A 24,345-nucleotide genomic window follows, 5' to 3' on the forward strand; every position below is an offset into this window, starting at 1 on the left:
ATGCGCATAACCGGTTTTACAACAATTATGTTTCGCCAAACTGCAAAACAGTTCGCCAAGAGCTTAAACACATTATCTACACTTCTATATCTAATCACAGTTTGTTTTACAAAAAGGTCTTGTATTTCTTCTTAAAAAAATAATATCAGCAACTAGGGTAACGTCCCAGGATACATCATCGTCATCAAACCAGTAACAATTGAATGAAGTCGTGTGCATTCACTAACTTCTAAACTCTAAAGTTCATAAAGCGATGGACTTTCCAAACGCCAGTATTGCTCTGTAGAAAGCAAGTGTGCAAAAAACTGCAGTACGTGTTATAAAGAGAAAGGTCCTTATTATCATAGCCACAATGACACAATGCGATGAGAAACACGTCAGATTTGATTCATAGACAACAAGATACATTGCCATTCATATTTCGAGTTTCGATTCATTCGAGTGATGGCTGTATCACGATTATATTTGCATATGTTTTTACAGATGACGTACTTCCGTTTCCGACTTTTATATACATAAATAAGGTCACACATATTTCCCATTGGGGTAGGCAGAAGCCATTTATTACGATCCTGTATTCCTGACCCACCACTTTCGCTTTTTCCACTCTCATCCAAGATTTCATACAATTTTTCGACTTTTTCAATTACTTTATTGGTTCCCTGGTGAGCAAACATTTTTGATATCTATTGCAGGAAATCTGGGAAGAAGAACTTAAATTAATTACTTACTATGTCTATAAGCGATAAGGGCTTTTGCCATGCACTTTTTGGCTCCGGCCAAGTAGTTAATGCCATCTACGGCAAATCTACAATAAGTCACGTCTCAAAAAATAAAATGCACTTTTTGGGACTCAATAATAACCGTAACACCAGGGTTGATGAGGTCGATTATTGGTCTGACAGCTCACACAAGAGAAGAAGTCTGTTTTGTAACTAAATATTTTGTTTTAGTTTTACCTAGCAAATGCGTATTCACTCTAGCCTTAAAGACTCCCAGATTATAAAGGCAGACAGTTCCAGTCCTTTGCTGTTCGCATCAAAAAGGAACAGACAAAACTTTTAGTGCGGATTGGCGGAATATCGACAACATAAGGATGAAATGCTTCCTGACGTAGACGTCATTGTCCGTAGATGGAATGGAGTGGGTGGAATTAACTCGTGAAGTTCCAGCGCACACTCACCGAAGTGTACCGGCAGACAAGCTAACCTTTTTTTAGTGCAATAAAGTACTGATATTTGAATTTATATTAATTTATAAGGAAATTACATACATTTTCCAGCTTCCTAACAATCTCTTATTACTCTTAATTATCCCCAGTTTTCTCTTTAATGTTTCCCTAACGACATCCTGCAGTGTCATTTTGCATAATAACTACCCGTGACCTCACACGGCTTTTGTTCCCTTGAGCTGAGTACCTATTTATTTCCCCGGAACAAAATAGCGCTTCATTTATGTTCCGGGGAAAATATCATTAAATACTTCTAAAGAGGAGTATAGAGAAAAAACATATCTACTCGAAAATATTTGAACCTACTTACCTATATGAGCAAGAAGGCTGAAGACTCTTTAGGAATAAAATTTCATTTTAGACGTATAAGGACGAAATAAGGTGACGGAATTAAATTAGGCGTTCAAGATGGCGCCGCGGCAAAGAAAATCCTCTACATGAGGCGAGAGCCTTAAATTGCCTCCTGAAAAAGTGTTGCGAATTTCTGTCCATTTAATAAAGATAATTTAGTTGATATTGTGCGTGAAAGGTTTCGTGGGAGGTAGGGAGTAATTTCAAATACGAGGACGCCTTACAAAGTTCATGGTGTAAGCATTTGCTTTCGGTTTTTGTTATGACGTGAATTATTATACATTTGCAGCGAATAGCATTAACTATTTGACTGGGTAAGTAGGTACTTGCTAAACAGATGCATTCATAAAGAGACAATTACATCTAAAAAGTCTTGAGTCGGACGGGATTTGAACCAGCAACTCAAACACATTCATTCAAACCGTCAAAAATTATACAGACAGACAGTCTTTTCTATAAAAAAAAACTGGACCTGTCAAATGGTCAAATTAGGTGAGCCGTTGGTCCCGGTTACTATTTACTGATGTAAGTGAGTAATCGTAACATGAGCCATGTCAGGGGCCTTTGGCGGCTCAATCATAACTCTGACACCAGGATTGATGAGGCTGGTATTCCACCTCAAAACCTACACGATAAGAAGATTAAGTGAGTCAACCCCGCGATAAACGGAATCAACCACACGATAAAGGCAGATGATAATGAAGATCGATTTATTTATTATAACAGTTATGTATATTATTTTATTATTATGTATTCGTAAGTGTATCTATCTTTGTTTTTTTTATATGTACTTACAAGTATTCCCATGCTGCACTATTCCACTATATTAAATATCTCCCTATTCCCTATTATTAAAAGGTTTCCTGAAAGAAATTCTATTTCTCTTTTGTTTTGTATTTTGTATCTCCTGTGTGTGAAATAAAGTATTTGTTATGTTAAGACGATACTACATATTTTTTTAACTTAAAAACTTATTAACCAAAGTCTTATAAATTAAAACAATAGTTTACCTTAAAGTTAAGACCTTAATTCATAGGTATCACCTATTTACCCTACTCTTATTTAATATAAACTTAGATGTTAAAACCACAAACCCGTAATAACTATCCTATAAGCTTCTCCCCAGCTTTATAATTATTAAATAAACCACCTTCATAATCAAGGCTTCTGCTCTAAATAACGAGATTACGACATAATCTACGCCTGCCAAGAATAAGTAGCAAAGCTGCCTTGTTGTGAAATTACAAACTCGTTGCTCTATATATTTATTAAGGCGCTTGGATAAAACCGGTAGAACCAATATAGCTGACGAATGTTTTAAACAGTTTAAAAAGTAAGTAAGTAGGAGTAAATACTTAATTATTTTCTACAGCAATTAAGTAAAGAAAGATAAAAGAAAATTAAAAACAGTTTCATGTAATAATGCAAACTGTGTGTTAAAAAGTGACTTTAATATGAACTTAGTAGATACTTAGATAGGTACTACTTAGCAATATTAGCTTCTTAGATAATTGACATGATAAGAAACAAAACGAACTTTCAATTAGGTATATATCCAGTGCCAAACCTATTAAAAAAAACTTTTAATTTTTTACTGAATATTTTTATTATGACATAATTTATTCACTGAAATAAACATAAACATAACATAAACAGCCTATATACGTCCCACTGCTGGGCACATGCCCTACCTCAATCAACCGGAGGAGGTATAGAGCACTCCACCACGCTGCTCCACTGCGGGTTGGTGGAGGTATTTGGGCTAGTAGCCCGGGACCAACGGTTTAGCGTGCCTTCCGAAACACGGAATCATATTACTTTTTCAGAGAATCAGGTGAAATATCACTTCACATTCACTGAAATATCACTTAATAAAATAATAATATAACTTTTTCTATGAGCGAGCATGCATGAAGTCTTTAAAGAGAGTGGAAGAAGGGAAAGTGGTGTGTCAGGATCGTAGTAAGTGGAGTTCCGTGGTGGCTCTTTAGCCAGCACGGATTTCAACAATTGCTTTTTATTTTAGGGGGCCCAGTTTACCAAACACACTATACTAAACCAGATACCGCATATTGAAGGAAATTTTGGAAGGGAAAATAGATGGGAAACGGGGAAGGGGTAGAAGGAGGATATATTGGCTTGATAATATTAAGAAATGGACTGAAAATAGGGACGCAGCAACGCTCTCCAGACTGGCCCAGAATAGGGAAGACTTTGCGGTGGTGGTCGCCGACGCCCGATAGGGTATGGCAGTTTTAGAAGAAGAAGAGTTTACCAAAGAAAATTAATAGAAAAATACATTACGTCCCTCCATCCATAGGGAAGGCCCGTGCCCCAGCAGTGGGGCGGCAATGGGCTGATGATGATGATGACGTTACGTCAACTCGGCCTCCTGGCCGATTTTATTATGGGGGATGGGGGAAGAGCCCCCGTGGTCTCTAGGCAGAGAAGTCATCATCATCATCCAAGCCGTGTCCGGCGACGGCGACTCCTATATGTCTATCCCAGGTCGATGTTATGATAGGCTCTAATGTGGCTAGCAAAACTGAACTTCGATTTGAAGGTTCGGCCACATGGCGCACAGAATAACTGGCCAGCAGAATTAAATGTATAGTTGTAGGAGGGCTTGTGTCGAGTCTTCCGTATTTGGCGTTGTACGTCAAGATCTCAAGATCAAGGCAGAGAAGTAAAAAGAAAGTAAAAAGTGACATTAGAGTACTCATACTCGCCTGATTATGAGTAATTTAACTAATGCCACTTTTTAAATGATTCCATTATGTATGGCAAACTAGTTGTTTTTACTGGTATATTATTATCCACGGCTTGTTATAATGACGATGCAACGTAGGTAACAGTCAACAAATAGAGCGTATTAATTGCAACCGACTGGAATTCACTGCGGAAACTATGGCGATGTACATACATCACCTATAAGTACTTGTCATTCGTTTTGCAGCACCGAAATTCAATTTCAATCGTGGAAATTACGCATTTTACAAGCATTCAGATTCAAATTCAAATGTTTTATTCACATTAAACAGGGTTTTACAGATATTATGGAATTAATAACGTCGCTTTTAATCTATATAGCTTATAGTCTATAGCATGCAAAAGTTCATCAATTTCTCTAATGACATAAACGATGGCACACTTACAGATACAGATACATACATAAGATCACGCCTATTTCCCATTGGGGTAGGCAGATGCCACGGAATTCCTCTTACTAAGACCCTGACACACCACCTTCACTTCCTCCACACTCGTCAAAGACTTCATACATACTCGCCGGTTTAGAGTACTTTAGACCTGGTCTTTCTTTAAAATATCCTAGATCTGGGTGGTTAAAATGGCCACATCGAAGCAATTCATCTACAAAAGCAATATTGCTATTTGACATATGTCTGCATTGCGCACTCACATTCATATGCGCAAATGTCAAATTGCAACATTGCTTTCTTAGATGAATTGCTTCGATGTGGCCATTTTAACCCCCCTGATCACGGTATGGCACACTTGTAAACTTAATATTAATTTTGAGCTCAACTCTGTGTTAAAATTCAATGGAACATTACCCATTTTGCAGATATGATAGGGCTTCTATTACAGGGCAAGGTTCAGGTACTTCCTATTTTTCCAAAACCGGGTGACTCATTCATACTTCATATAATAGCAAGATAACCTTTGCTTGAGCCCTCGACATATATTTTAAGCGTGAAAACAATAACGTGAAATCGTCCGATCAGAACCAAGGCCAATACGGCCAATATACTTAATCAGCAATTTATTAAACGTTGCAAAATGGCTTTTTTGTTTATCTTAATAGTTATTTATAAGCGGCTGCTTTAATTAGATAACTCTTTAGGACTCTGTTTAACTTACCAGACAGACATTTTGAGGTTGCATACTTTAACTTTGAAAGCTAACACGCTAACAATTACAAATGCTGTTGTTTACTTTAAGCCAGACAGAGACCGACGCAAATTGCTGCTGAAATTAAAATCTTTGCATATAATCAAGCCAAAATTCTGCGAGAATGAAAATCAATACGCAGAAGGGATGTTGTTTTTACAATGGTTCCAAAAAATGTATAACATTCTTAAATTTTCATAAAGAAATGGTGTCACCCATAACAAGGCTGTTGCGTAAGCAGCGCCAGTGCCCGCTGTCGAGTCCAGTGAACTGGAACGCAAGGTCTCAGCCAGCATTGTACCCGAGGTGTCGTTCTCATTAGGACCAGTTAAAACAATACCACAGGAAGGAAACGACCTGACAGACACCGCCGTGAAAACTATCACACCCCAACACAAAAACCATTCCGTTCCACCGAATTTATCCTTACTATAAATTAGCGTCGCGATACCGAAATGACATCAGTCTCACTTTGGTAACGATCGGTAAATTACAAGATGTTGACACAACTTTTCATTCTAGCCCTTGCCACGTTGGCGATGGCGCAAGTGTTTCATAAAGCGAACCTCGCCGAGAATGAGAAGACACCTTTTGATTACGTGAATGAGCGCTTGGACGAGATCGGCGAGGAAGCAAGATCTGGATTGCCGCTCTCTAGCCAATACGAAGTAGAAGAAAGTGAAGATTATCCGGAACAAATCGAAGGAGCAGCGTCTACTGTGCTTAATACCGTTGGTGGTGTAGGCGGGTACGGCGTCGGTGGACTTGGGTTAGGTCAGGGGTTGGGGATCGGTGGGCTCGGGGGCATCGGACTGGGGCAAGGAATCGGGCTCGGGTTAGGCGGGCTTGGCAGCGTAGGTGTAGGAGGTGTGGGTGTTGGTGGTGTGGGTGTTGGTGGTGGTGTGGGCGTCGGAAACGGCGTCGGCCTCATCAACCAAGGCATCGGCGGCTTGGGGGTCGGCGGCCTGGGACTTGGAGGAGGCCTACTCTACCACCCAATCTTAGGAGCTCAAGTCGGCGGCGGATTCATCGACAAGAAGGCTTATGAAGAAGCTCAGAAGAAAGGCGCTGATCAGAACTTGGAGAAATTAGAGAAAAAAGTTGAGGAAGAGGAGAAGCATGGTCAGGAGGGGTTCCAGCAAGCAGCCGCTGCTGCTAAGGCTGAGAAAGGAGATTCTAGCTACTACAAAGATGAAGAAGCTAAGAAGAAAGCCGCTGGTGACGAGAAATTCTACGAAGGCGGACAGAAGTTCGATAAACATGGTAAGTCGTAGCACTTAAGTTTGAGCCGTTAAAGTACTTGAAATGTTCAAAACATTAAACTCGATTTAAACTCCGAACATTAACTTAAACTAGGCACCTAATGGTGTCGATAATGGGCTCAGGATAATGATCAGGATTTTATAAGATATTCAATTATATAGGATATTATAGTTAGTAGATATTTTTTATAAGAAAAGCAGCTGTGTCATCTTAATACTCATACCTACACCTATTTTACATGTTTACATACATAAACTCACGCCTACTTTCTTCAGGGTAAGCAGTGATTATGGAAGTCCATTGTCTTTCATCCTGATAAGTACCTACACATATTTTAGACTAACTATTTTCGTCACTATTACTTTGTACTAAAGTGACGGTTTTCCGATAGGTGTCCATTTTTTTATGCTTCTTCATCATTAACATTTGTGGCGGAAGACAAGAAAGAAATCACTGCTCTATTTTTCCTTAAAAAGTAGCATGGAGAATGCTACACCGACATCATCAGCAGCCTACGTTCATCCACTGCTGGATATAGGTAGTTACATAGGTATATATTTAGCTGCTTACCAATCAATTAACTTTTTATTTAACCAGGTGCCAACGAGGAATCCCTAAAGAAAGCCAAGAGCCACAAAAAGGGGCACACTAGCAAGGGTTTCAAGACCTCCAGCGTCAAGAACGAGGAAGAGAAGACTGAAAGCTTCTACGATGAGGCTCATGATGAAGCAGACCATAAGGTAGCAGGGCAAAATGCTGGAACCTTTGGTGAGAACGCTCATCAAGGGTTTAAGGGTGCTCACGAGGAGAAGATCTTGGATGCCAACGCAGCGGGCAAGGAAGGACATCATCATTCCGAACAGAAGATTGATGACGCTAAAGGGAACAAGGTAAGTGATGTACTTTTTAAGTAACCCGACTTATCACAAAAAAATCACTTTGTGATCCCTAGTTTAGTTAAGACATTACTCGACTTTGGCGACTCAGTAATAACCCTGCCACCAGGGTTGATGAGGTTGGTATTCTCCTCACAACCTTCACAATAAGGAGAAAACTACAACTGAAGCTGAAACCAGACAGAGAAAACGAGTTTTCTTTCGCATCATACGCGTTGTCAGAATTTTCAGTTATATACGGAATCAAAATCACTAGGTGTTAAGTACTTATAGAACAAACAAGGCCGATTTTTGTTTTGTTCATTTCATACATTTTGATGAAGTCATCAGAATAATACGGCGCGTATTGTGTCTGAAAGGCACCAGAATCCGATTAAATAAGAATTCAATTAAGTATTTTTATTGAAAAATAATTCTAAACAAACCCGAATAGAATTATTTTTTACCCTTAATTGTATAATTACATGCCTTTAATTATACAATTAAAGGAAATTTATTTATTTGAATCAATACTTACTACGAAAATAATTACTTACTTATACAGTCATCATTAGACTTTGTATTTAAGGCAAGTTCAATATTATCTGATCATTTGCTGATAACTATATCAACATCTAGGTATTTAGAACTTATATTAATTACACTAGCTGTTACCCGCGGCGTCGTTCGCGTGAAACCCACCTATTAAAACTATAGATGTTTCATACAATCTGTACCACTTTTAACCCCTTAGGGGTTGAATTTCGCAAAATCCTGTCTTAGTGAGCACTTACGTCCTAGAAGAAACCCCATGCAAAATTTGAGACTGCTAGCTTTTGTAGTTTCTGAGATTTGGTGATGAGTGAGTCAGTCCATATAGATATTCAAATAATGATCAACATAGGTTCATAACACACGAGGCAAGAGAGCAACCACTGTCCTATGTTTCCCTAAAAAAGTAGAGAAAAACTACACTGACAAGAGCGTGGCTCTTAAATAAGTGATGATACATAACACAATAATAATGGTATCAGACACTTATGTGACAGATATCCTATCAGACAGTTTATGACAAAAAGGTGAAACTGTTAAGTAAAGTACTTACTTAGTTTCATAAACCACAACGCCTCTGATTTCATACTTGGACGATAAATGCCATGCATAATTATCAATTCAGATTTATTTATTAACTAGCAGTTAAATCGACCTTGACTTTGTAACTTGTATAAGAAAAGCAACCGTAAAACTTTATCCGTGGTCGCCGTGGTAGCCCAATTTGAGGTCGTAGGGTCGAATCCCAGCATAGGCCTAAGCCAATGTTTCCGAATTCATGTTTGGATCATAAATGAAACGTACTCAGCGGTGACGAAACACATCGTGAGGAAACCCACATTCCCGAGAAATGTATTTCGGAGGTATGTGACCTAACCTATATTGTGCTGGTTTTCCCTTTGCGAGTTGGAAGGTCAGACAGGCAGTCGCTTCTGCAAAAAACCAGACCTGTTAAATTTTCAGGTTAGGTAAGAGGACGCTGTGAAAAACCTGGATAACGCTAGGGAGATGATGACAGTCGATACTATAGAAATGAAAAATAAACTTCGAAAAAAGATTTGGAATTGAGTTTTTAAACGTTGTGGATTATATTACGTAGTAGTAGAGTACGTAAGTAGGTAATATTTTGCAATTAAGAGTCAGTCATATTAAATAGGATTTAAATATAGCTGGCGAGGAGTGGGTGTACTGTATATACTAAACACCTCTGCCTACCCCTACGGAGATGCAAGCATGATGCTATGTTATGTTTATTTTTTCGTCTTTAATATTCATCGCAAATATGATAGAAAGAAAAAGATCCACAATCATTCTACACGAAGTTTTTTTTGTGTTTTGTGATGCGGTAAAATATAATTGGCACCTACTTAGTTACCTACATCTTTCCTCCAGGGCGAATTCCTGCAGAAGGGTTACAAAGGTGGGGCCGAGCAGTTGGAGAAGTTCAACAACCTGGGCGCTCACTCCATCCACGGACACCAGGAGGCCAGCGGTGGCTACCAGCAGAACAAGGGCATCCTGCCCATCCACCGCCGCTAAACCAAGAAACGACGCTACGAGGCCACGAAGGAGTCGCTAATAAACGCTTTTTGACTTTTGGAATTATTCTTGTTTTATTTCCCAGGACACACTGAGGAGTGTGTTTTTACATGATAGACCAATTATTAGGCATTGGGATGCCGGTGGAGGCACGGAGGCAGACGTCGAGACTCACATCAGTCAAGCTAGAGCCGCATTCTGCCAACTAAAGCCGGTCTGAAGATCGTCCACTACATCAAGTAAGTAGTCGTTACATGAGTCATATCAGGGGCCTTTGGCGGCCCTCAAACCCTGACACCAGGGTTGATGAGGTTGGGAATTCACCTCACAACCCACACGATAGAAGAAGATCACGAAGAACAAAGCTGAGAATTTTCACCTCCAACGTTAAGTCTGCCAATACGGGTGTGAGACATGGTTTAACCGGAAAGACCTAACCGGCAAACTCCAAGTGTTTGTTAATAAATGCTTACGGCAAATATTAAAGATCTTCTGGCCTAAAACTATTACAAACACAGACTGTGGAGATTGACTGGGAAAAATACTGTGGAGGCTGATATCCGCATACGGAAATGGCGGTGGATTGGTCATATCCTTAGAAGACCTGTGGAACACCTGTCTCGACGAGCTCTGACCTGGTGTGCACGTGAAAAACGCAAACCGGGCGGACAAAAAGACGTGGCGACGCTCGGTTGACCGAAAGTTGAAAACTCTAAGCATGTCATGGGAGCAAGCTACGGAGGATGCAAGGGATCGCGAGGAGTGGAAATTTACAGACAAAATTAATGAATTGATCGATAATTTTATCACGTTGCGCATGTTAGGCCTGCTGGACGCATTGTGGCCACTCAACTACAAACAGCGATATGCTGATTTAGCTGACTGGATAGACACTGACAATAACTTGGGAAGATCAACAAACTGGGCCACTCCATCCACGAACACTAGGCTAGCAGCGGCTACCAGCAGAACAAGGGTATCTTGCCCATCCACTGAGTCGCTAAGAAACGCTTTTTATTTTTCGATTTTTTCTTTTTTTATTTATTCAACGTGATTACCATGGATAAACTAGTTGAAGGTCAATATTTTCCAACCTTATTCCCTAGACGCATTGTGTCATCTCCCAAATGATGGATGACATGTTTGACAGATGCCGGTCGACAAATGTCGCCTAGTGAAGACGAGACTTTAATTTATTTATTTCCTATTTTACTAAGTAACTATCTATATATTATGTACCCGTTTTATTTTGTTCACAACACGCTTAGCAATTAACTTTAGCTTTAGCAGCTTAAGCCAAAAACTAAATGGCATCTGCAGGTGCTGTTAAGCTAATTAAGCAATTAGTCCGACTGCAACTAAGCCAATTTCAATCCAGTCACACACTCTCTACTTAGCTGTAAAAAGCTACGGTATTATTTGATTGTCGCAATATTATAACACCCCAAACTTTATAAGTAGAGTTAAGCTTTATGTTGTATACTTATGACTACTAAGACAAAACACAAGTAATAATTATAATAGTTTATATACCTCTAAAGTTTGCCGCTCTAGGATTGGATTGCCTGGCACGAAAGAAAGTGCATTTCTTTGAGGCAATGACGTCATAAATCGTCTGAAACAGACGTACAAGGCCAATGATGATAATATACCTACCTAATATAACTATCCTAAAATTAGGAAACAGAAAATTAAAACCTGTACATTGGGTAGGTACCTATTGATTTGGGATCAAAATAAACTAAGACTAATACTTATTCATAGTAACTATTAAGCAATCTATAGTTATACACTACGGCGTATAATGAATAAACATTCACATACGGAAACACACGCCCATAGCCTTTAATGGGGTAGGCAGAGCCACAATTAGTCAAGAAAACTACAAATTGACCGCCTGACTACGACTACGCCCTACAGACAGACTCATACTTAATATAAAGGTTGGCTGAATTATTAAAGTGTGATGCGGGATTTAAATATGATATGATAACGTCATCATCATAAGTTTCCATGCTTACTTAAAATTGACATTAAAAGTATGTTATTAGTACGAGATCAGATCACAATGAAAGTGAGGTCTGCAAATATCATGCTACTAGTCAAATCAATTACTCTTTACTAAACGTCAAATCACAAATTTACTATGGAATTGGACACTGTGACGTCATAGAAAAACGCAATATGGGACTTATTATTACGTTTTTCTTTATTAAAATTCATAAATAAGTTAATAAAAAGAAAATGTTTTTCGTTAGTTCTACTGTCTTGATTTAGTAATCAGAATTTCATAATTTATCTTGAACCTAGTATCTACACGACCCAATTCTATATTCCAGTGGCGACGAACCTTTTTACAAAATTACTTAATCACCAACTAAAAAAATAGGCCATTGTTTTACCTGCTTAAAGCACTAAAAGCTGGCTATAGCAGTCGAGAGACCACGGGATATAATGGAGACTCTCAGACAGTGACTAAAAGCCCTGTAAAGTCACTTCTACAACATAATAGAGGTGTTACATCATACTTTCTTACATTACGCCGGTATTATTATGGCGACGAGAAAAGAGCTAGAAATTGCTTCGTTGAAAAACAATTTTAACATTGCAGTGAATATTCTGACAGGACTGTTGTCCAAGAGTAGAATATCGGTCGGGTGATCAACCTACAAACTGATTTTTTTCACAGGCATGTCTTCACCAGGATTCTCGGAACGGCCTCCGTGGTCCAGTGGTTTGAGCATTCGGCTCACGATCTCCGAAGGTCCCGGGTTCGAATCCCGGTGGGGACATATCACGTAAATCACTCTGTGATCCCTAGTTTGATTAGAACATAACCAGTTGATCGCCAGATTGTCTGAAAAGTAAGATGATCCGTGCCTCGGAAGGCACGTTAAGCCGTTGGTCTCGGTTACTACTTACACATGTAAGTTAGTAGTCGTTACATGAGCCATGTCAGGGGCCTTTGGCGGTTCAGTAGTAACCCTGACACCAGGGTTGATGGGGTTGGTAATCCACCTCACAACCCACACGTTAGGAGAAGAAGATCAGGATTCTAACCTGGGACCTCCGAATCGGGAGCCAACGCTCAACCACTGGACCATTACACGGGCGATGAGTTGATCAACTGACACCATTATGTTCACATCAATTTTAAGGTTTCCTATTGAGTGGCTACAAGTTGTCTCTTAATTATATGGGCTCTGCCCACCTCAATAGCGATTACGGGCGTGAGTTTATGCACGTACATGTCTTCTTTATTTGGTATAATGTAAACGAAACAAAACGCATGCCGAAAAAACGTCACCGCGCTAAGAAATTACGACCAAAAGCACCTTTTATTCCGAATTCACCTTTTTTCTTTATGAGAGTTAAAGATTAATAGCGCTATCCCTAAGGTCGGAGCTCGGAACTTAAAAAGAGAAATAAGGCGATATAAAATCAACATTTGCACGACAAAACCCACATTAAAGCTATAAAAACTGTCTGCGCTGCCCATTTACTTATTTTATACGAGAACTCTCGTTTTCAGGGGTCTTTACTTACTGAAATGTTCATTATATTCTAGGTAACACGACCTGTGGAATATTGTGGGAGTTGTGAGGTTTGAAATATGCCACCAACATACTTGTGCTTTGGGCATAGACTAAGGAATAATACTACGTATAGAATGTATCCGCTCTGCTCCCCGCCAGAGGCTAAGCTAGGTTTAACCCCCCCGCCTGGTCTTACTTTACTCTTTAATGGCATTAGACGTTACACACACACATAGATGCACGTGTACGATAACGTCAATGTGTAGTAGTTTTTTGAAGTGTCCGTCCGGGATGTGCTTTGGGTAGCGAAAACAGTATTGCTCTAGAACCTATAATTATTTTTTAACCGACTGCGGCGAATCAAAAAGGAAGGTTATGTGTTTGATTATGTATGTATGTATGTTTGCACGTCTATTCCCACTTAACGTCTAACCTAACTGTCAGAATTTAACTACTATCTGCTTCTCTTTCTTGCACGTATTGTAAGTCAAGGAAGGCACTAATTTAAGACCTGTGAAACCAAAATTAAGTTTGTCAGTATAGGCAACACTGTTAACGTTTAGATGAAATTACGTATAGTAATTCTTACTTATCTTTAATTATCATGTTTGTACTGACCTTAGATACCGGGAATTCCTTGCGCATAAAGATTATAAATCTTCTACTTATTGAAAAAATAATTTATATTTTGATTTATTTGAACAAGTTTTGATAAACAATAATAATTAATATATTAGTTTGGTACCAACCGTATTTAAATAGGTAATATGAAATAAGAAACAAAATCTGAATTATAAGACTTTATTAGAAACATGCGTTCATGCATTTTTACTCACTGGTAAGACACCATTGCAACATCGTAAGTATTTAAAACAAAAATAACAACTTCTAAACAGAACGAAGTGAAAATGGCGTTTTCTTTTTAGTTCTAAAGGAACATTTTGCATCTACACCGTTACAGTATAGAACGCCTGACGAAAATTTCATTGGAGGACTGATGGAGAAATACCCCGACTCATTGCTGTGTTGGCTTAGAGACCTAGAAAATATAAATTAATCAATCTAAACACCATTTATAAAATAAAAATACTTTCAGATAAAGTCTCCTTATAACAAAACGTTTTTTTTTTTTCCTGAAAAAGAAACAAAATAAGTAACTGGCGCGAAACAATCTCAACCGAGCGTTTATGAATAATAAATATTCAATAATAGCACGATGATGAAAACAGAAAAAAAATATGGAACGATTCACAATTCGAATATCAATCGCACAATTTCAGCCAATCGCGGCACGATTTGCATTTATTTTTCCAGTCACATGCGTTATCGTAAAAAAGGGGAAGCGTATGACTGTTTCATAAAATTCTTGTACGAGAGTGAGCAAATAAAATATTTTTGGAGCTCTAGTTAAAGCAATCAACTTCGATTCATGAACTTATTTTTTTAACGATGACAGAATAAAGCATGTGTCCGCGTCAGCCTTTGGAAATTTTAGAAATATCTACCGCTTACGGAAAAAAGGTAAAAGTATTTCCTGAAACATTCGCATAGGCGTCGCAATCTGTGTATAGTTCGGATACCATTAGAGATTCTTTAAAAATTTCGTGTACCCTGCCGACTCGGGAGTAGGTGGTGTGAACACCGTCGACGATATCTTGTTCGATGTGTTTGATCGCTGGAATATAAAAAATACCCTATACATTCATGTGTACAATTCAGTTCATGTCAAATTGGGTATCTTTCCTAAGTCCAAATATGCATTTAATCCAGCTAATCATTAACACAGTTGGCTCGACCATAATAGTCGGTGATACGGCTCACCTCCTATCAAGTTGGTTTAATAGAAAGCTCGGTGAGGTGTAGGTGAGTTCGTTTTGCGATGGATGTACATCTGACTATCCCAATTGGAATTTAGTCGTGAGCTTATGTATTCAGCAAATGGATTAAAGAGTTTATACTATCTTAAAGAGGATACCAAGTACGAATACAGCAAGAATTTAAAAATATTCTACCATTCCCTCGGTTCAATGCTTTAGAAGCTTCGTTCAGTATTCAGACTTCCACAGGGAAATTGACTTGCTATTCTAGTTCTGTACTATATATATTTAGTGTTTGGTTATTTCTTCTATATCACACTTTTTCTTTTCACTTAAAATTGCTTACAATTGGAAATTCACTTGTATTGAAAGAACTAATCGACCCTAATGGGCCGATAGCGATAAGCGCTGAATCATCGACCACGTTAGTTGATTGGCCGCCTCTAGGGCTAGAGTAATCGGACCTGTGACGTGAGTTTATATATGTATGTATGTAAATTGTGTATAACATACAAGCTCACGACTATATCCCAGTTGGGGTAGTCAGAGGTACATCCATCCCAAGATGAAACAAGTACATAGGTACCTCGCCGAGCTTTCTGTTAAACCAACGTGATAGGCCCGGTGCTTGACGAACTAGTGAAATGAGATACTTTTTACGAAAAGTCAAAACGAAAATTTTCTTTAGAGTTTGTATGGAAATATTGTACTGTGACGTCATGAATAAAAGCGGTCAAACGTCGTACTCATTGTTACTTAATTCATGAATACAATTCGAAAACAAGTCGAAAAATAAAATGAGATTGATTTATGATCATCTTAGACTGGCTTCTATTTATAGATTAGCATTTTATAATTTATCTTTGACCCAGTCAAGTACCCAATTATTTATAAATAATAAATAAATCCTAAATATTACACAAAACACAATACCTGGCTATGAGCGCTGTAGTTGCTCGCGTTAGAGCGCTGTTTACTGATGCGCGCCGGGGTCACGAGGTTGGATTGATACGGCTGCTGCTATCAACCATGTGTTATTAGTATCATGCCGTGTTCAGGGCAGTCCCGGAGGCCCGAAGATACAAGGAAAATTGTAAGTATTACTCCATGAGATAAGTAGATAGTTGAGTGGTTCCTCTTTATACTCATTACCAAAATACATCCACAGTAAGCGTCTTAACAACAGTCAATGTGTACGGCTGCTCTTAACGACCACCTGTATTAGTAATTTCATGGCGTCCCAGAGCAGTTCTCAGGGCATTCCCGAGAGATTTTTTCTCAATGATATATTCAAGAAGAGTGTATAGATGAACTATATATCTATATTATTCAATCTACTCTAACTAAAACATTATATTTTCTGTATTAAACAAGTTTTTATGGACTGGCAGCGAATATAAAACATAGGACTCGTTTTGTGGCTTATCCTTTCGCTCAAGTCGTAAAAACCGACAGGAGAGTGGATGAATGAGTGATGACTGAGTAGATTTGATTTGATTATGACCATAGCGATCACGTGTCACCTGTGTGACACAGTACATCATATCCATCCTAGGACTTAGCATCAAAAGTGACTGCAACTCTTCTGATTATCTTCAAATCTAGGAATTACGGGAGTGAGTTTATATTATGTATATTATTAAACAGAACAACCAGTTCAGTACAATTAGCGATTATATTTCAATAAAGATAACATTTTGCAATTGTGTAAATGCGCGGTAACAATTAGATCTGTCAAAGTTTGTAAGCTAGTGTTGTGACGTTTATGAGCATAGTGATATATCAGTCGATCGATTCTTTTCTATGTAACTTTATATCTATCTAAGGTCAAACAAAAAACAAACAAATAAAACAAACAAATAAATAATTAAACAAATAAATACTCACGCTGTAAGGAGTACTCTTAGCTGGTCGTTTGTAAGTTGGCGTGGACTGCACGAAGCTTGGAGACATGTGGTCGGTGGGTGATATCGGCACGTTGAACGGGGATACTTGCTCTGTGAACAGATACATAGTTTGGCACGAGAATAAGGTATTGACGGTGAAAGATTTGGTGAATAACACACTACAAATATTTGTGTCTGTGAGTCAATGTTTTGTTTTGTGGTAGGTGGCCCCGCGAGCATTTTGTATGTTCGAGTTTGTACGCATGCGTTCACACAGACATGGCGCGTTTTATACCAACTCGCGTTCCCAGATCTCCAACCCTGGAAGGCGGTGACGTTTTTATGTGCGGGTGTAAAGCTTTATTTTGGCGGTGAAATATTAGGGCTAATAAACGGTCAGGGGCCTGTTTCATAAAACTTACAATTGTAAATTACAATGACAATTTGATGTACATTGCGGAGTCTGTGATCACTTTTTTTTCAGTTTCATATTAGCTACGTAATGAACACAAAATTGTCGTTGTAATTTACAATTGTTAGTTTTATGAAACAGGCCCCAGATATATTTTTCAAAGAATGGTGCCATATGGAGAAGACAAGCGCTTGAAAAATCACATTATGATGTGAGTTTCTCCAACAAAATCTAGATTTCTTTCAATTATTTTCGTATTTCATTTCGGGTAAAGACAATTTATTATCTGGATTAAAGCTATCTTGTCTATTGCCAAGTTTTGTTACCAAAAATCACGTCCGAATGTGTTCTTTCAAATGCCGCTTACGTGTTTTTTCACTATAATTTGACGATAAGTAATATAACTATAATTATAACATACTAGACTGGTTGGCAAGTTGGGCCTGAAGACCCTTGATGACTTTCTGATAGTCTTTGATTTGCTGATGCTGCTTCTGACAGAGCTCCGTCATCCGACGGAGTTCTGTACGCGCCGTGTAGAACTTCTTCGTCTGAAATAACGCGTAAGTACTTACGTACCAATGTTGCTGTGTAGTTCTTCGAATGCCGGAAGTGAATGAAAAAATATCCTAGCATATTTCGTCTTTCGTGAGGTATATTATCAACCTCATCAACCCTCAGGTACCTATCAGGATTATTATTGAGCCGCCAAAGGGCCCTGGCATGGCTCATGTAACGGTTACTTATTTACATCAGTAAGTAGTATCTGGGACCAACGGTTTAACGAGCCTTACGAAGCACGGATCATCTTACTTTCAGGCAATGAGGTGATCAGCCTGTAATGTCTTAACCAAACTAGGCATCACAAAGTGATTTTTGTGAAAATATGTCCCTACCGGAATTCGAACCCGGAACCTTCGGAGCCCAACGCTCAACTACTGGACTACGGAGGCTTTAATGAAAGACCTTACCGACTGCAATAGATACGAAAGCAAACGTCTCCTATGTTGCCTCTGAAACTGCAGAACTTCACAGGACTTCCTTATTATCTCCTCTGGTTCCGTGAAGTAATCCTGAATTTCTGGGTTCATCTGGGAAAATACACAAAGTTAACTGAGATTTATCAGGAAATGTGTCTTTACGATTTATTCTTTCCTAGTGAGTAAGCTCCGACTGGAAATCTAGGGAATCAGGGGATAAAAGGATTAAAAGAAGAAGAAGAGAGTGAGTAAAATACAGTAGGTAAACTGTTATAATGTTATCATTCACACCAGTCGCATGCCAACATACTTCAAAGACAAATTAAGGATCGTAATTGTACCTACTTACCCATAGAAAAGTAAAATGCAATGTGCATAAATAAATAAAACGAAGACTAAAAATAAACTAAGTTTAAAAAAATAAACCCCGCCGCGATGGAAGTCGACGGATTTTAGTGAAACTAATGACACTTCATAGTAATTCTATAAAGAATCTGTGACAGTAGCGCCGCGGCCGCGGGACTTCTTTCGTGACACGGACAATATTTTAAACCTAGTTCATCTTTTAGTCTTCGTTTTGTAATTACATTGATGTCTAGTGGGGGCCTAAGTATTTTTTATGCTTAGCCAGTCTGAACACAAAGTTTAAGCCAGATACATCCAAACAACGCTCGTTACCCCTACTGGGCAAGTTGGCCTAATCTATTTTCCTTATTTATTTATGCGTAAAAAAGTTAATAAAGTTTTCTTATTTCTGTGACATTGCTAACGATCACATTCACATATAAAGTTATTATTACAACTAACAACAATTAGCGAACTATATTTTAAACATTTTAACTAATTAATAATAACAAATGCTCGAACTTACATCTGGAACCAACTTCATGATAGAGCATGGCATACGACAAACGATACATGTGCTTTCCTTGACGCCTAAAATAATGAAATCAATTGTAAATTACGCAAACAAATATTGCTTGCTTATTACCCAAGTAGCAAACAAGAATTGTGATTAAGTCATATATGTCTAAACTTTAGCTAAAGTGAGATTTATCCAAATCAAATAGGACTTATTAGGACTTCATAAATTCTTTTCCTTCTTTAATACTATATAGTTTTCAACAAATCCTACTTTAGATAATTTAGAATACACAAAACCAAGTTAAGTATTCTCAAATCTATTTAGTCTTATCTCAGCCTACTGTTAAGTCTAAAAGTATATTTTTACTTTACTCAGATTATTTGAAGGCTCACTTAATACTAAATTGATTTACTGAAGTATCAGTTTAGTCTTGTAAAGTAAAAAATGAATTGCCTAGATATACTTAAGGCAATTTTAATACTAAGCTTTGAGAATAGATTAGTTAAGATTATTTGTTGCTCTTATACAAGACTGTTTTATTCGTTTTTGACTACAATAAGTAAAACATAAGAAAAGTCTATTCACTGGACGATATAATCGAAATAGAAGCAAGCAGAAAGATGGAAGAACAAAAAATAAAAAGTGGTGGTTTTCGAAGGCAGAAAATTAAATACAGAAAATTAACCTGTGATAATGCACATCCTACTGTTTTTGTTAGCGATGCGATATCTTCTTCATTGCTATCAATTTTTTTCTATCGATTAGTATAACACAATCATTTAATTTTGTCAAAAAATCGTAAGTTCCTGTTTTTCAATTCCGATCCGGCGTGTGGCGGCCCAGGTACCGCTCAAATCGGCTCACGTCTCGCACAAATCTTCTCAAAAATGATTAAACTAGTCTAACCTAGTCTAAGCGCACGGCAACACTACACCATGAAAAATCGAGTTTTATATTAAAAACCTGCTAAGTTCAAATTTAAAAGTAGTTACCTATTAGTCTAATAATAAATAAATACTTTTCTTTCTTCTTTCATTCTTTCTTTTAATAATTTTAAAAATGTATCTATTTTTAACAAAGTTTCATTCACAATCATAAACATATCTATTTTAAGTTTTGTGTATGGTAAAATGCATTTAAAGTGGGCATTAGATTCGCTTCCAATATTTTTTAGCTTGATAAAGTCATCGGGAACTTGGTCGCCATTTTTAACAATAATGTTTTTGGTGGAATTAGAAACTACCGTGCACACGCACGTCGTTAATCAAATTGCAAGGGTTCTTCGTGTATATAATATTCAACGGATATTCGTTAATTTTTACAAAAATCACATTGTATCCGTTGGCAATTAGAAGCGCGGTGATCGTACCAACTTTGCGTCAGCGAACCATGTAGGTAAGTACCTATGAGAATGTATACGCGGTGACTCGTTAGCAAATTGAGTTTGTTTGTAACTAACAAACTTTGCTAACGATAATATTGAACTTGGCTCTCATTTCACATTTATGTTTTTGATTGGATATCATTACTTTTTGTAGGTAAGTACATATCCTCGTAACGCGTGGGTCCTTTTAAAAGGACAAATTCAAAACTGAAAGTCGACTTTATAAAAATAAAACATTTGAATACCTATTAAACTTGTTTAAGATTCACGTTAAGTTAAAAAAAAATATGCCAGTAAAATGGATGAGAGTTGTGTTGTATCGTGGGCGAAAAGCTGACAACCTATCACCGCTAAACACATGTTCCAACTTGCTTACCTACCCTCATAGTACTTGTCGAATGTGGCATCAAGTGGTTCCATGATCACTTAGTGCTCTGCCTACCCCGATAGGGCATATAGGCGTGATTATATGTTATGTTAAGTTAATCTACATACCTACCACGAAAAGACCGGCTGTCATGAGTTTTGATTACTTACTGATTCTTACATCTATAGTTAGGTACAGGCACTAATTAGGTATTTATGTTAAGCGTTCATAATAGAATCTAATTATTTAAAAGTTGCCAGTTTTTTTTTCCTTTGTATTCATCTAATTACCTATCTGCATACCAAATTTTAACTTTCTAGGTCATCTGCAACTGGGTTAGAGTTTTGATCTATAGGTCAGTCAGTCAATGATAAAAATGAGGATTTTTGGATATTAGTATCTAAATAACCGTTTGAGATAAGCTTATGAAATTTAGAACACATATGTATCTCGCAAGTGTCAATAGATGAGCCAAATTTGATACGTTTATATGAAATAGTTTTTGATTTATGAGGGGGTCAAAAGTGGCTCCAGATGGTTCGTGTAATATTACACACGGTGCGGCTCGCCAGTTCTATTTCTTGAACTTGGCTTGACACGCTACCGCGTGTCTAGATACTTTTCTTTCTTCTTTCGTTATTTCTTTTAATAATTTTAAAAATGTACCTATTTTTAACTAAGCTTTATTCACAATCATAAATATATTTTAAGTTTTGTGTATGGTTAAATGCATTTAAAGTGGGCATTAGATTCGATTCCAATATGTTTTTAGCTTGATAAAAGTCATCGGGAATTTGGCCGCCTTTTTTAACAATAATGTTTTAGGTGGGATTAGAAACTACCGCGCACACACACGACGTTAATCAAATTGCAAGGGTTCTTCGTATATACAATATTCAACGGACACTTGTAAATTTTTACAATAATTACATTGTTTCCGTTGGCAATTAGAAGCGCGGTGATCGTACCTACTTTGCGTCAGCGAACCATGTAGGTAGCCTATAAGAATGTATGCGCGGAGACTCATTAGCAAATTGAGTTTATGTTTGTTAGTTCCATTTCTGATAAACATTAAACAATTAAGTAAATCACATTCCTATCCAAGTAAGAACTTAGCATAACAATATTGTTTATCTTCCACGAGTCGAAAAACTTACCTCTTAAACAAACATACTTTCCATACGTTTTAAAAGCTCGTTCGATTTTAATTGTTACTTGTTACATAGCTAATTCTGGCACAAAATAAACAAACATGATTTTACGACATTACTTCACTTAATCAAAATAGAGGATCACTTTAGATATAAGAGTTTTAAGTAGGAATTCACTAAATACTTTTTGTCTTAAGTGGGTATACTCCTAGACAATTGAAGTAAAATTTATCTTAACTAGTACTTGATGAAGTGCAACTTGACTTTACTTTTCTAAACTGATTCTTACGAAATCAATTGTTTCTAAAGTCTTACTTCATTTAGAAAAATATTACTTAACGCCATTTTGCACTTACAGGAAGAAAACAAGTAATTTTTTTGACAATATTATCGTCAAAAACTGAAGTAAATTAATATAATATTTCTGTTGTAGTAACAATTACTGCGTTCAGCTGTCACATATTAATAGAAAATGAATTTCTCTGTACCATATGTCACCATTTTTTTTATTTGCTGAATAATCAATACAAATTTTATTATTATTTTTCTGGTATATTCAAGGCCCTTCTGTTTTTTAACACTTTCTATCGATTTTACACGAGAAACAATCATGCGTTTATAATTTCCTGTATGTGAAACGGCGGAATAACCTTTTGTTAAAATAACAACTAGTATTTTAGTCGCCATTTTCTTACAGACTTCATTTCTTGTGTTAATGTAAATGTTCGCCATTATATTCTAAAATAAAGACGCGTGAAGTAAAAATCGTTTTAAGTATGACCTGAAGTTTTACTTCGTGAAGTTACAATTGACTCAGTGCAATTCAATCCTATAGTCTTAACTAAGTATTGTAGATATCTTCAAGTATACATTCTTGGTATTAAGTGATACTACAAGAATTCTAAGTTTAGAATACGCAAGAACATTGTCTAAAGTAGGGTTTAAGTCTGACTTAGCGTTGTCTTAAGTCTGTCTTGTATAAGAGTTAAAGTATGTGCCCACTTTTACTAAACTGTGTCTTCAAGACATCTTGAGGGATATCTTGGAGACATATAAGACTTATCCAAGACAAGGGCTTGATTTAGTCTACTTGCCTTCAAGATATCTACAATTCTCTTTTAAGACAATCGGTTGCTACTTGGGTATGTACTTACTTACTTAATTGTGTTTAACATAAATAAATCTACACTACCATAAATAGTAATAAATAATTAAAAATACGGAGTTTTGCCACAAACGTAGAGTAACAAAAATTAATAAAAACAAACCATTTTCCAAACAATTGTTGCAAAACATATGACCACATGATGTCAAATGTAGAGTGATTCCAGGTTCTAACTGAGCAAAACACTTATTACAATGAATCCAATCCATTGTTTCATCCCAATTTCACTTGATCCGGGCATTTATTAAACTTTACAAAACTTTTCTTTGAATTATCATGTCATGCTTTAAAACAGCGGAGCGCGCGCCATTTTTGATAAAGTAAATAAGGTACTTTTTAGTACCCGTTATTAAATAGTTCTGAAAAAACATTCTTTTTTATTTACTTTTAATATCTGTCGCTGGCACGAACATCGAAAAACCTATAAAATAACCTTAAAAATTAAACAAGCAAAACTAATTAGCTTTTATTTTTAAATGGCTTTTACAATTTTTTTGTTTTTGAGAAATACGGCCAGTAAAAACTTAATTCTAAAAAGGTTTTATTACATATTCTACAAACAAAATAAAAATAAGTAATTTTCATTGCGAATGGAATAGCTTAGGTCTTATTGTTTCATTTCTCTCTACCAGTTCTTTATTAAAATGTGAACACGCAAAGGAGCCAATGTTTCTTGTAAAATTTATTACACGATTTAAATAAAAATGAACAGATTAATTTTAGACTTATGTTGTGGTTGCGGGTTCCGCGGAAATAAATGTCCTTAGGTCTTAAAAATGTATATTAGATACTGTAAACTGTTATACGTTTTATGTATAACTTTTAAGTAGCTTACTTACATAATATATTATAAAGTATGATTTATGTTAACAAGTACTACTTATTGATTCGAGATTATACCTACCTACCTACCTTCCTACGAAAAACCACCTGAACTAATTTAAATCACAAAAAATCAAACGCTTATTTACGACTAGTTTATTATTGTCAAATATTACCGATATTAACATTAGCAATACCCATCTATTTAAAAAAAGTACTGCTGTCTACCAAACTCGC

General features: G+C 37.0%; 3 protein-coding genes across 4 annotated transcripts in view; 1 reads left to right on the plus strand and 2 right to left on the minus strand.

Moving 5' to 3' along the window:
- LOC126371530 (probable oligoribonuclease) overlaps nt 1-24,345 on the minus strand; it is a 185,646-nt gene that overhangs the window by 105,279 nt on the left and 56,022 nt on the right. The gene's annotated exons all lie outside the window — the stretch shown is intronic.
- LOC126371588 (spidroin-1-like) lies at nt 3,948-9,723 on the plus strand. Its single transcript, XM_050016908.1, has 5 exons — nt 3,948-3,960; nt 4,375-4,407; nt 6,044-6,757; nt 7,355-7,647; nt 9,577-9,723. The coding sequence occupies exons 1-5, from the start codon at nt 3,948-3,950 to the stop codon at nt 9,721-9,723; spliced, it is 1,200 nt and encodes a 399-aa protein (XP_049872865.1).
- LOC126371523 (probable E3 SUMO-protein ligase RNF212) lies at nt 14,097-23,582 on the minus strand. Its single transcript, XM_050016844.1, has 8 exons — nt 23,390-23,582; nt 19,226-19,290; nt 18,346-18,465; nt 17,796-17,925; nt 16,964-17,073; nt 16,010-16,093; nt 14,870-14,934; nt 14,097-14,298 (listed from the first exon to the last, which is right to left on the minus strand). Exons 1-8 carry the CDS (start codon nt 23,493-23,495, stop codon nt 14,148-14,150), a joined length of 831 nt encoding a protein of 276 aa, XP_049872801.1. The 5' UTR covers nt 23,496-23,582; the 3' UTR covers nt 14,097-14,147.

This window comes from Pectinophora gossypiella, chromosome 12 (assembly GCF_024362695.1).
Source record: "Pectinophora gossypiella chromosome 12, ilPecGoss1.1, whole genome shotgun sequence".
NCBI lineage: Eukaryota > Metazoa > Arthropoda > Insecta > Lepidoptera > Gelechiidae > Pectinophora > Pectinophora gossypiella.